The following is a 14,230-nucleotide window of genomic DNA, read 5'->3' as shown; positions in this document are numbered from 1 at the left end:
CTACCACTGACAACAGTCTAGATCCATTCTCTTTGGAACCCCCTTTCAGGTAATTGAAAGCAGCTATCAAATCCCCCCTCATTCTTCTCTTCTGCAAATAAATAATCCCGGTTCCCTCAGCCTCTCCTCATAAGCCATGTGCTCCAGCCCCCTAATAATTTTTTGTTGCCCTTCGCTGGACCCTTCCCAGTTTTTCCACATCCTCCTTGTAATGTGGGGCCCAAAACTGGACACAGTACTCCAGATGAGGCCTCACCAATGCCAAATAGAGGGGAATGATCATGTCCCTCGATCTGCTGGCAGTGCTCCTACTTATACAGCCAAAAATGCCATTAGCCTTCTTGGCAACAAGCACGGTTTTGGAGCTGTGCTCCTGCTCCGCTCCAGCTCCACTGGCTCAGAGCTGCTCCAGCTCCAGGCTCCGCTCCAAAGCCCTGGCAACAAGGGCACACTGTTGACTCATAACCAGCTTCTCGTCAATTGTAACCCCTAGGTCCTTTTCTGCAGAACTGCTACCTAGCCGCTTGGTCCCTAGTCTGTAGCAGTGCATGTGATTCTTCCATCCTAAGTGCACGACTCTGCACGTGTCCTTGTTGAACCTCCTCAGATTCCTTTTGGCCCAATTCTCTAATTTGTCTAGGTCCCTCTGTATCCTATCCCTACCCTCCAGCGTATCTACCACTCCTCCCAGTTTAGTGTCATCTGCAAACTTGCTGAGGGTGCAGTCCACGCCATACTCCATATAGTTAATGAAGATACTGAACAAAACCGGCCCCAGGAGCAACCCTTGGGGCACTCCACTTGATATCGGCTGCCAACTAGACATGGAGCCATTGATCACTATCTGTTGAGTCCGATGATCTAGTCAACTTTCTATCCACATTACAGTCCATTCATCCAGTCTATACTTCTTTAACTTGCTGGCAAGAATACTGTGGGAGACAGTATCAAAAGCTTTGCTAAAGTCAAGGAGTAACATGTCCATGCTTTCCCCTCATCCACAGAGCCAGTTATCTCATCATATGACAAGTACCAACAGTGTCTTCACTGCCTAGGAGAATGCCACATCTCTACAAAGTGTAGTATTTGCCGCTCCTTATCCAACCAAACTCAGCAAGTGTGGGAACTCTGGTTTAAGAAAGGTTTCAGAGTAGTAGCCGTGTTAGTCTGTATTCGCAAAAAGAAAAGGAGTACTTGTGGCACCTTAAAGAGTAACAAATTTATTCAAGCATAAGCTTTCGTGAGCTACAGCTCACTTCATTGGTTTAAGAAACATATTATGGAGTGTGCAATGAGACATCCAGGAGCACGCATCCTAGCACCATGTTATCTGACCAGGTCTTAAAAGACTTAGTCCCTGAGCCTCATGGCCCTGGCCAGAAGGCTCATAAAACCAAGGTTGCCTAGATACCAGCCTTGGTATTAACAATGGCACCAGCTCTGGTACCAACCAAAAGTAAACACGGGGACCCGAAGCACTGGAACTGTTCGTATTGGTTAACGACTATTTGGTGGAAGTCCAGTGCATCATCGGTACCATCTCAGTCCCACAATGAACCACTGATCACTAAAACCCTTCCCACACCAGTTCCAGAAATATGGAGAGACAAGACTCCATGTCCTTCAAGAAGGGTAGAGACATGTATCTCACCAGAGGATATTTTGGTCCTCCCAGACCTGCAGTTTCCCTTACTGATGGAACCAACCCTTACCAGGAAGATTCTGACTTAACAGACAAAGCAGACTGTGGAAAGAGAAGTTCATCCCCTATCCCATCTGCCAGCCATGGCATCCTGGTTCCGTCTGCACTGAGGGCACTGTCAGTAAAAATTGACTCAATTTTTTCCTCATTCAGGGAACCATATGGGCCTTCAAGAGTAGATCTCAAAAACTGAAAAAAGAAAATTGGGGTAAAGGATGATAAAAGCTGGCATCACCAGCAGACGAGAGGTGGGAGTCAAAGGCTCAGTAATGCATAAGGATTGATAACTGAGGTGAGCTAGGCTGTCGAGGACCTTAAAGCTAAAGACCAGTAATAAACCAACTGTGACCTGGGGTGCCAGGGGAGGTTGCAAAACAGAGAGCAGATACTCCCAAGACTGGTGGGTAACACTGAAGTTAAACTCCCCAACCAGTCACAAACTGTGCTTCTGATCCCCAACACTGGTTATCAAGAAGCCAAAAAAAAAAAATCAAACAGCTCCATTGGTTGCGTTCCAGTTCTCTGGCTCCCAATCAGCACCTAGGTCCAGTACAGTGAGAAGTTATTTTAAACTCTGCTCACATATACAAAAATGTTCTTCTGACCCCAAAGGGTCAGCTACATTACCAGGTCAGTATAGGTTTGGATCTTACCCAAAACACCACACTTCCAGCCAATCCTTCAGTGTCCAAAACTAAAGGTTTATTATAAAGAAAAAGGAAAGAACAAGAAAGATGTTAAATGGTAAAGCAGTTACATACATACAAAGACTTTAAAGTCCATGTATCAAGTTCCTAGCAGTATTGGTGAGTTTGCCAGCTTGAAAGTCCCCCTGGATCACATCGACAGCTTAGATGGGTCATTCAGTCCTTTGTTCAGAGCTTCAGTTTGTAGCAAAGTTCCTCCAGATGTAAGAAGCAGGATTGAAGACAAAATGGAGAAGATTCAGCTACCTTTTACAGTCTTTTGCCATGTGGTCTGTGCTTTCTTTGTTTCAAACACAAGCTGCCCAGCACATGGCTTCAAAGCCTTAGAGTTCTGTCCATAGGCATGCCCCTGCATGCCTTGCTGAGTTATAACATGTAACTGCCTTCTCTCAATAGGTCAGTTGTATAGCTAATGGTCCTTAATGGGCCATCAAGCAGGCTAGGCAGTGCTGATGCTAAACTTTCTGGGGGGTGTCACCCAGAAGCATAGCACAAGTTTGGAATACAGACATATATACATATCTGCAAAAAGAAAAGGGAGGACTTGTGGCACCTTAGAGACTAACAAATTTATTTGAGCATAAGCTTTCGTGAGCTACAGCTCACTTCATCGGATGCAACAGCCGATGAAGTGAGCTGTAGCTCACGAAAGCTTATGCTCAAATAAATTTGTTAGTCTCTAAGGTGCCACAAGTCCTCCCTTTTCTTTTTGCAGCCGATGAAGTGAGCTGTAGCTCACGAAAGCTTATGCTCAAATAAATTTGTTAGTCTCTAAGGTGCCACAAGTCCTCCCTTTTCTTTTTGCGGATACAGACTAACACGGCTGCTACTCTGAAACCTGACATACATATCTATAACTCATAATACAAAGGTGATATAAACATACAAATGATTATCATATCTGGCAAATTATAATATTTTTGCAGATATCTTACATGGCATATCTGGAACAACTCATTGCAATTTTACAATATTAATATTCATAATATCCTCAAGTGTCCCCCAGCATCACGGGGAGGGAAACACAAGGGACCAGAGGATGAGGTGGGTGTAATATAGTCAAAACAATTAGCTAGGAAGATGATAGAAGCATTTTGAATGGATTTGAGAAAATGGATGAAGCTGTAGGGATAGAATAAGAGGAATGGCTCTTCTAAGTGTTTGTGTGTAATATAGGTAGCATTGTATCTTCTCTCACTCACACACACTCACACTCTCTCTCACACACAGAGTCAGGAGTGATAATCCTACAAGAGACACAGAATAGCAAGGTTAGTCATTTTCCCTTTCCACAATACTCCTAAAGCTACGCAGATGAGCTGTGTGAGTAAGTAATATTCTAGTCCAGCAGCACTTCAGATTACGTGAAAAGATCTATGTAAATTCATATTGATATATTTGAGTCATTGAGAAGAATAAAACACCAATGAGATTCCGTTTGCTACATGCAATAGCGCTGCGAAAGCAGACAATGAGAAATATATTAAACATGCAAGACATTGCTAGAATATCTCCTAAATATCTGTTCTATTTTAATTTAAATACAGTTGTTTTATATTTACATAACTATAGTTACGTACCTTACAAAGGCCCTTAAAACACTAAGCACACATAGTAAAACGCTACAGGTAGGCAAATGATTTTCCTAGAGGAGGAGACTGGGACTAAAATTGCCTGCTACAAATCTCTGAAAACGTCTGAATAATGAATTGTGCAGGGAATGACTGGTTATTGTAGATGGGCTGTGCAAGTTTGCACAGGCAGTTATCCAGATCTTCAAAATACTGTTCTCAGTAGCTTGCTTAAAAAAATAAAAAAGAAGGCACCTTTGTCTTGGAGACTTATAGATAGGGCCCAGCCAAATTCATGGCCATGAAAAACAGATTTCACAGGGGAAACCAGTGTTTCTCAAACTGGGGTCCTGACCCAAAAGGTAGTTGCGGGGCAGGGAAGGTGTCACAAGGTTATTTTTTGGGGGTGGGGTGGGGGGGGTTGCGGTATTGCCACCCTTACTTTTGCATTGCCTTCAGAGCTGGGCGGCTGGAGAGTGGCGGCTGCTGGCCTGGAGCCCAGCTCTGAAAGCAGTGCCTCTGCCAGCAGCAGTGCAGAAGTAAGGGTGGCAAAACCATCCCACACCAGGCCACCCTTCCTTCTGCGCTGCTGCTGGCGGGGGGGCTGCCTTCAGAGCTGGGCTCCCGGCCAGCAGCCGCCGCTCTCCAGCCGCCCAGCTCTGAAGGCAGCGCCCCTGCCAGCAGCAGCGCAGAAGTAAGGGTAGTAGTACCACAACATCCGCCCGCCCCGCCAATAACCTTGTGACCCCTCTCAGTTACTTTTTGGGTCAGGACCCCTACAATTACAATACTGTGAAATTTCATATTTAAATAGCTGAAATAATTAAATTTATGACCGTGAAATTGACTAAAATGGACTATGAATGTGGTAGGGCTCTACTATAGATGTGCTTTTGAACTATGAGAGTTGGGCAACATGGTTTATCTACAATGTTTTTTATAGTTAGTCCTTTAAATAATTTGCATCAAAAATGCTGCATCAGGAAAATTTAGGTTATTGACAATGCTGTTGCCTGCATTAAATTATTGCCACATCATTTAAAAGTCTCTGCATGGCTGTTTGGTTCCTTGTTCTATGCTAGACCTCCCACTTGGGCCTTGGCAAGCTGAACTGAATGCTGTTTTTTTGCCAACTAGTTAGCAATGGCTATCCCTCAGGACTGACACTTTTTCATCTTTTTCATCTATAAAGTATTTAGCATACTTTAGGTATACACACACTGCAATAAAAAACATGTACTGCTGAGTCTCAGAGCCTGGGCCAGTTGATTTGGGCTTGCAAGGTTTGGGCTGCAAGGCTAAAAATTGCAGTGTCAACATTCAGGCTTGAGCCTAAGCTCAGAGACCCTTCCCCCTCACAGGGTTTCCGAGCCCAGGCTCCAACCCCAGCCCGAATGGCTATGGTGCAACTTTTAGCTCTGAAGTCTGAGCCCCACTTGCCCGAGTCAGCTAACCCGGGCCAGCCATGGCCACGCTGCAAATTTTTATTGCAGAGTACACATACCTGTTGGGTGCTATACAAATAATACAGTTTATAATGTTCTATTTGTCCTTACATGGCAAAAGCTGTTCATTTGCAAGGTCATACATCTAAGAACTAAAAATGTGGGTCATGTTTATATGACTGGGGACTGTACCTCTGAAAGAGACTCGGGTGTCATGGTGCATAACCGCCTGAACATAAGCTTACATGTGGTGTGGTGGGTAAGAGAAGAAATGCTATCCTTAGAGGTATAAGCAGGGGAATATTGAGCAGAAGTAGGGTGTTACAGTTATCACTGTATACAGCATTAACAAGATCATTACTGGAATACTCTGCTCAGTTCTGGTGTCCATGCTTCAAAAAGGATGAGAACAAAGGGTTTCATAAAAAGAGCACAAATTACTCAAACTGTTTAACTTAACAAAGAGCAGGTTAAGAAGTGGCTTGATCAGCATCTATAAGTACCGTACCTGCATGGGGAAAAATTGCCAATACCAGAGGATTTTTTAATCTAACAGACAAAGGCATAAAATGGCTATAAACTGAAGCCAAATAATTTCTGACTAGGTATAAGGCACGTATTTTTAACATTGAGATTAATTAACGGTTGGAACAATTTACTTAGGGATATGGTATTCTACTTCTCTTGAAGGCTTTTTATCAAGAGTGGATGTCTTTCTAAAAGATATGTTGCATCATCACCAGAAGTTACGGGCTTACTACAAGCAGTACTTGTTGCAATTGTATGGCCTGTATTATGCAGGAGGTCAGACTACATGATCATAAGAGCCCCTTTTGGCATTAAAATCTAAAACTCTCTCGTTTACGGTGCTTCTGGAGATAGCTATATTTAAAGATAATTTTACTCTGTTATACAGATCCAGAAAACTTCTGGGTTTTGTTTTTTTTCTCGTTGCAGTTAGATCAGAAAGTGGTTGCAAGTGAGATGTTTAAGGGTAAAAAAGACAATTATCCTCAGAGTGTTCCCAGACTCTTCATCAACACTCGACTTGGTGAGTAGCACTCAGAAACCTGAACAGGGAATACTTGTACTTTTTTTCTCACTCTCTTTTCTCGTCATTTCTCTTCCTGCCATAGTGTTACTCCTGACCTTCTCTTTGGTTTCTCTTCTAGGCACCGAAGAGATAAATCCTAAAGTCCTTCAGGTTTTAGGAAATGAAACGATCAAGGTGAGACTGTGTGTCCTGTGGTTACTGTGAAGCTTCTGCAATGATTCAGTAGAAGTGAACTCTTTACCAAGTGTCTAGATTTCCTGACATGATGTATGAAGAATTCTACATTAGATTAGGTGGTATCTGTGATGATAACTCTGCGCTGAGGTGTTTATGTTCCAATTGCAAAAATTGTAGTTTTGAGGTGTGTGTAAATTTGGATTATGGTGTAGAATTTGGAATTGAAAAGGGTGTTTTCCTGCTGGTGGGGATGATACACAGAGATCTTTAGGTGAAAGGAGCTAGAATAGGCCAAAATGCATTATAGACATGAGTTAAATTTGGCCTTTCAACACCACTGTGAACAGGCTGGTATTATCTTCTAGTTGGTGGAGAAATTTAGGTATGGTTTAGGACCATCTTAAATCACATAGGCAGCCCTGAAAATATAAGGCAGAATGCTTGTCTGCCACCCCCATAAACTGTATGCAGTGTTGTTATAGCCGTGATGGTCCCATGATATTAGAGAGGCAAGGTGGGTGAGGTAATATCTTTTATTGGACCAACTTCTGTTAGTGAGAGACAGAAATGCTTTTGAGCTCATACAGAGGTGGTCGTCTTCCGGTCTCGGATCTGATATCTTCCATTGTTATATATAATCCCAAGCCTGACGAAGAGCTCTAAGCTGAAAAACTTGACTCTCACCAACAGAAGTTGGTCCAATAAGAGTCAAGTTTTTGAGCTTAGAGCTCTTCTTCAGGCTTGGGATTATATATAACAATGGAAGATATCAGATCCGAGACCGGAAGACGACCACCTCTGTATGAGCTCAAAAGCATTTCTGTCTCTCACTAACAGAAGTTGGTCCAATAAAAGATATTACCACACCCCCCACCCCCTTTGTCTCTCTGACTCCCGTAAACTGACCACTAGTCAGTGCTTTCTACATTTGATGACAAGAAGTTGCCAATTAAACAGGTTTTGCTTTTGGAAATCATAACACTTGTTTCAGTACGCAGTTCCCGTGGTCAAGTATGACCGGAAAGGATACAAGGCAAGAGTGCGGCAGCTACTTCTCACCCAGAATGCCATCTTCATAGTTGAAGAAGCCAAAATCAAACAACGAATTGACTATGCCAATCTGACAGGTAAGGCAACTGCAGGACACATGATTTTTGCTCACTTAATGATTAAAGGTGGGCGTGAAGACTCCAGATGTTTGAGTGATCTGTACATAAGAAGGCAGAGTGTTAGATATAGAATAGTCTTTTCACTTTGATATCCTGAAATTGGGATTTCCCAGAATTAAGCTCCTACTAGTGCACATTGTAAATATTCTTTGTACAAGTACGATTTTTGGGATGATTCCACAGTTCATCAACTACATACACTTGCTACAAGGGAGTTTCAGTCTCCAAACACCAGCCAGAACAGTGTTAGTCCATCAGCTTTTTGGGACATTGTTTAGTTTTTCAGGCCTCAGGCGTTTAAAGATTATTGTTGGCATTTGTGTAAAAGTTTATTGGTTTGGATATGCTAGAAAAATGCTAACAAAGTCAAATGCTATTCAGAAATAATTGTACCCAGTTCAGCTCTTGGCTAATGTACTGTGATCACTACTTGGCTTTACCTTGCCTGTGAAATCTCTTCAGACCTACTTACTCCTACCCCCACCCCCTCTTAGTTCCAAAACTTCCTACAGTTCCAGACACTGCAGTCTGCAGCATTATTGCAAGTCCCCTTTCCTTCTTTCTCACCTAGTTGAGTAATTCACTACTGCATTGCTCCAGTCCTGACCTAACAGTCTTGTATTGCAGACATAGTTGCCAACATTTTAAAAAAGTTTTCAAGGGCAACACTAATTCAGGGGTTTGGGTCCCACAAGCCCCTATCATTGCAGGGCTGACCATGTGTTTATTTCAATGAAAATTAGGTTATTTTAATTTGAATGTCCTAATCTCGGGCTGCAAAATGTTTGCATTTTAGATTTTAATCTGAAACACTTCTAACCCCCAGTATATATTAAAAACCAAAAACACTCAAACCCTTTCAAAACAAAATGATATACCGCACACAGTTCTGGACATGGAAGAGAATGAACCATACATGGCAGACGTTAATGCACAACTGGAAGGTGCTCAGATACTATGGTGATAAAAACAGTATAAAAACCTACGTACAATAGAATTTCTGCATACTTCAAATTACCTGGGTGGGCCCATTAGGGTGTGATTGGGGGAAGACTGTAGGTTCAGTCTCCCCTTCATCTCCATTTACATTTTAAGGAGAAGATGGCAGGTCTGCTCTCTTGTAACATACTCGGGGGCATTTGTCCTCATATGGTCCTCAGTGAAGTCCTCATTCTCAGGGATAACTTAGGCATTTCCTGACTGTTGTTTTATATTCTCAAACTTAGCAATGCCATTAATATATGTTTATATTTAATATAAATTTACATTTTGGTTTCTGAGCGATTTATTGGGAGATAGGGACAGAACAATAAGGGGCTGTTCCATTATCTTCAAATTGGAGCACCATACAACTTATTTGTCACACTCATGGAAAATTTCTAAAATGCTTGGAAAATTGATGGAGTTCTTTGTACTCAGTTCAGGCTTCACAAGGATCTAGTATGCAGACTGTCTAGGCGTCACAATATATTGGAGTCAAATGGCGTTTCTGTTTTGCAGGAATCTCAGTCAGCAGCTTGAGTGACAGTTTGTTTGTGCTCCATGTGCGCTGTGAGGATAACAAACAGAAGGTAGGGGAACCTCATCTGTGTCATTCACTGTCTCACTATCCGTAAGTGTTGAACGTCCCAACCTGTATGAAACAGCTGCAGGTCCTGAGTTTTGGGAAGAAGGAGAGAGGGAGTATTCAGAAGAGCTAGAGAGAAGATATAAATAGATGGAATGCAGGATGGTACCTAAATCTAACTTACTCTTGATTTGTCACCTCTTTCTAATTGGGTTGGGTTTTTTTTCTTGTTTTTTGTCATTGTCCTGTACTACAGAGATGGGTTCCCGCATAGGCGCCGACTTCCCCTCTGCCCCGTGGGTGCCCCACCCCTGCATCACCCTCGCCCTACCCGAATTCCACCCCCTTCCCCGAAGTCCCGTCCCCGCCCCACCCTGCCTCCTCCCCCTCTCTTCTGGAAAGTCCTAAGCGCTGCCAAACAGCTGTTAGGCGGGGGGGCGGTACTGGAAGGGGGAGGAGCGGGGACACAGGACACTTGGGGTGGGAGGGGGGAACTTGGCTGTCAGTGGGTGCAGAGCACCCACTAATGCAGCACCCACAGAGTCAGCGCCTATGGGTTCTTGATGGATGTTCCAGCAGTTTGGATTGATTCTGTATCTTGGCTTATTACTGACAGTCTCAGAAGTGTTTGAGTCCATAGTGTGTATCGGGAGATTTACATTATGATATATATATGTCGTGGACTTCTCCAGCAAGTCAAGCTCATACAAATACAGACTATCCTGCAGGTCCATGGGGGTAATTCTAGGTTCTTATACACTGAAATAAAATCTGTTATGAATTAGTGATTACAAAGATCTTTTATGGCTTTTTTCAGGGAGATGTTGTACTACAAAGTGATCATGTCATTGAGACACTAACTAAAACTGCCATGAGTGCTGACAAAATCAATAATGTCAATATCAGTCAAGGCAGGTGAGTTAAGAAAGAAGTTCCTTTTTTGTTCTAAATAGGGTACTCTGTTCAAGCCTTGTTGGAAAGTGAAAAGAGTGTTACAGTTAATCTAAACAAATGATTGACTTCAAAACCTACTTAACTGTATGTTACTAATTACGTTCTCACAGAAGTAGCAGATCACTTGTCACTGCTGCATGATGAGACTGTAGCTGTACTGACTACCATGCTAGCCATGACATCATTACTTTTCTGTCACTGACAGAGTGATGCGTCACTGTGGCAACACGGAGCCTGTAACAATAAGGAGTACAGTAGTTCTTCACGTACTTACTCAGGTCCATTCCATGTCAGGTGTGTGTGCTCACCACATGCACTGGTGCTGGAAATTTTCCCCCAGTGGAATCCACAGGACCAGCTCCAGTGCCCTCTGGAGTTTTGCGTGTATCACCAGTACAAGGAACACTGCCAGTTTCCCTTGTCCCCCTCCCTGCCCCTTCAATTCCTTCTTACTGCCAGTGACAGTGCTGGAACATCCTCCTGCTTTGGCAAGGAACTTAGCTTAGGGACAGGGCTTGCCCCATGTCCCCGGACTTCAAACCGCTTGAGCGGTGCAAGAAGCCCATGCCAATCAACGATCCCCACCAGAGCTGCTTGAAGTGCCTGGGGGAGACCAACGTGCATGACAAGTATAGAATCTGAAAAGGATTCAAGCCATGCACTAAGAAGGAGCGAGACATAAGGCTGAGAGTACTGGTGCTGCCAACACCTTGGGATGACAGTCCTCTCTAGAGGAAAGCCTGCACTAGGGGCACTGCAGCAATCCCCATAGTCGCGGCATTGCTCCCCTGCACCGCAACGCTCAGCATCACGCCAGCGGTCTCTGGAGCTGTGCTGCCAGTCTTCGGAGACCACCCAAGTCCTCAGCACCGATCTCTGGAGTTTTGGCACTGGTCCCCAGACTCGTGGCAACGATCACCAGACACTCAGTGTCAGCCTCCTGAGGCACACTATCAGTCCCCAGAAACCCGGCACCAGTCCCTGAAGCCACAGTGCCGGTTCCCGCGGTCCCACTCTGTCACCGGAGCCCCGGCACCGATCCCCAAACTTGAGGCGTCCATCGCCAGAATACCATTGCCAATTTCCCCCGAGCACCATTGCCAGACACGTGGCACCCTGATATGGAGCTGCGATACCACTCCCCAGTTGCAAAGCACTGGATCATCTGGTATGTTGGGGAAACAGAAGCGGTGGCACCGACCTGATCACCAAGGGAAGACCTTCCCCCTCAGGCTCTGAGCATGAAGAAGTCACAGGGGCCAGGCGCACTCTGCAATGCCAATGGGTTTTCCCCCAGGGCTGCCAACAAGCACATGGCCCCAGAGCCAGTGGCCTGCACCCTGGCAGTTTTGGAACCCATGGGGCAGTCTCCCACCGTTGCAGGGTCCGAGGTACAGCGCTCGGTGTCTGCGGCATCGGAAAGATGGTTGGCAACGGTCTCCTGACTGCCTCAGACAAGGGGTCACTTCAGGTTACTCAGGAGCCTCCACCAGCTTTGGATGAGGCTGCCCCAGCCGGGGAAGTGGAGTTGGTCCCTTCCCTGCTTCTAGCCTCATCTTCCTCACCCGATGAGGCAGGGATGGGACCATCACACGCGGTGCCAAGAACTACCTAAATATGTGGCCACTACACTTGGACTGGAAGCAGAGGAGTGTTGGAACCAGCTGACACCATATTTGACATCTTGGCTGTAGTGGCCCTATTGAGGGACAGACACCCTGCCTGTCTATGAGGGTGTCATAAAACTGGTCAAGGTCTTATGGCAGACCCTAGCCTCTCTGTCCCCTCTTGGAAAGCATGCAGAGAGAAAATACTATGTCCCTGCTAAGGGCTTTGAGTATCTTTATTTCCACCCCTCCCCGAGTTCTTTGGTTGTATCTGCTGCCAATGAGCAAGATAGGAAGGGTCAAACCAGTTCAACCCCCAAAAATAAAGACACAAAGAGGCTCAATCTTTTCCGCAGAGAAGTTTATTCAACTGCCAGCCTCCACTTGCGTGTCGCAAACCACCAAGCCCGGCACAGGAGGTATGATTTCAATGTGTGGCAATCCATGGCGAAGTTTGCAGACTCACTGCCACAGGAATCCAGGCAGGAGTTTCTGGCCATACATAAAGAGGGTAAGACTGAGGTGAGGGCTTCCCTCCAGGAGGCCTCTGACGCAGCCAACTCCGCAGCCAGAACGATGGTGTTGGCCATTTCAACAAGATGGGTATCATGGCTGCAGTCCTCAGGCCTTTCCACGGAGGTCCAGCAGTCCATTCAGGATCTCCCTTTTTTATGGATTGAATGTGTTTCCTAAACAGATGGTTGTATGGTCTGAAAGACCTTAGGGTTACATTACATTCCCTGGGCCTTTATACTCCTGTGCCTGCAAGGAAGCGATTTAAACCCCAGCAGCCTCAGAGATTTGTAGGCCAGACCAGATCAGAGCCCTACTGAAAGAAGCACTGGCCACATTCACCCAGTCGGGCTCTACCCAGTACACACCTGGAAATAAGCAGACACTTTGAGGTTGCCCCCAAGGGCGACCTCCCAGTCTACAACCAGGATCCAAGCACCCTTTTATTTTCAAATGGTCTCTTTCCCTACCTCCCTGCTTGGGCCACTATAACATTGGATCAGTGAGTGAGTGCTCAGCACCATAACAGTGAGATACACCCTCCAATTTTTTTCCATCCCTTCTTCTCCCCACCCTTCCCTGTCCCTCTTCAGGGACCCTTCTCACGAGTTACTGCTCGCCCAGGAGGTGCATGCCCTGTTGTGGGTGGGGGGCCATATAGGAAGTTTTCAAAAGAACGGAGAGGGAAAGGGTTTTACTCCTGCTGCTTTCTGATACTGAAGGCCAAAGGGGGTCTACAACCAATCTTGGCCCTGCAAGGCCTCAACAAATATCTCAAAAGTTGAAGTTCCACATGGTCTCTTTGGCCTCCATCATCCTCTCCCTGGATCCTGGAGACGTGTACGTCTCAACTTAAAGAATGTGAACTTCCATATTTCTATTTTCCATGGGAACAGAAGGCTCCTATGATTCGTCGTCGGGCAGACTCACTGCCAATTTACAGTGCTCCCATTCGGCCTAGCAACAGCCCCAAGAGTGTTTACAAAATGTATGGCAGTGGTCACAGCCTACCTCAGACATCAGGGTGTTCAAATTTACCCATACCTTGACAATTGGCTCATCAAGGGTCACTTGAGAGTACAGGTCTGTAGTCCAAGCCACGTGCCAAGTGCTGGGCATGTTGATAAATGAACAAAAATCAACACTGGTGCCAGTGCAAAGGATAAGAGTTTATAGAAGTCCTCGACTCTACTCGCACCAGAGCCTTCTTACTGGAAGCCAGATTCTTGTGCAGTGTTGGATCTGATTGTCTAAGTCACAACCCATCCGCTCAGCAAGCCCAGGTATCCTCAGACTGCTAGGGCACATGGCAGTATGCACCTATGTGGTTCAGCACGCAAGACTGCAATCTCAGACCACTGCAGATGTGGCTGACGTCCATCTACTCCCCAGTCAGGCATCACTTGGACAAGTTCCTCACAATTCCACCACAAATACTTACCTCCTTTGCATGGTGGTTGAACCCACACAATGTAACCAGAGGAGTTCCGTTTGCAACCCCATGGTCCCTGGTGTCAGATGCCTTGGGGTTGGGAGCCCATCTTGGTCCCTCAGGACTCGAGGCTTATGGTGCCAACAGGAGCTGTTGTTAAATATAAAGGTCAGAGAGCTCAGGGCCATCCATCTGGCTTGTGAAATATTCCTTCCCCAGCTCTCAGGCAAGGTAGTGCAAGCGTTGTCAGCAAACATGGGGGAGCGTGGTCATTGGCCCTCTGCCCAGAAGCCCTTAGCCTGTGAGACTTCTGTATCCAACACACTATCCAT

The 14,230-nt window shown here is 45.4% G+C and overlaps 1 protein-coding gene across 5 annotated transcripts in view; it reads left to right on the top strand.

Annotated features, from left to right (window-relative positions):
- Nucleotides 1–14,230, top strand: part of MYO1C (myosin IC) — a 122,128-nt gene that overhangs the window by 102,276 nt on the left and 5,622 nt on the right. For all 5 annotated transcript variants that reach the window (XM_084650750.1, XM_084650751.1, XM_084650753.1 and 2 more), the window contains exons 26-30: nucleotides 6,383–6,476; nucleotides 6,598–6,653; nucleotides 7,648–7,783; nucleotides 9,326–9,396; nucleotides 10,210–10,307. In XM_084650750.1, coding sequence (XP_084506876.1) covers nucleotides 6,383–6,476; nucleotides 6,598–6,653; nucleotides 7,648–7,783; nucleotides 9,326–9,396; nucleotides 10,210–10,307 — 455 coding nt within the window. The remainder of the gene's footprint in view (nucleotides 1–6,382; nucleotides 6,477–6,597; nucleotides 6,654–7,647; nucleotides 7,784–9,325; nucleotides 9,397–10,209; nucleotides 10,308–14,230) is intronic.

The sequence above is a fragment of the Lepidochelys olivacea genome, assembly GCF_965140295.1.
Source record: "Lepidochelys olivacea isolate rLepOli2 genome assembly, chromosome: 17".
Taxonomy (NCBI): Eukaryota; Metazoa; Chordata; order Testudines; family Cheloniidae; genus Lepidochelys; species Lepidochelys olivacea.
Note: the sequence above shows the minus strand (reverse complement) of the source record. Positions and strands in the feature narration are given on the sequence as shown.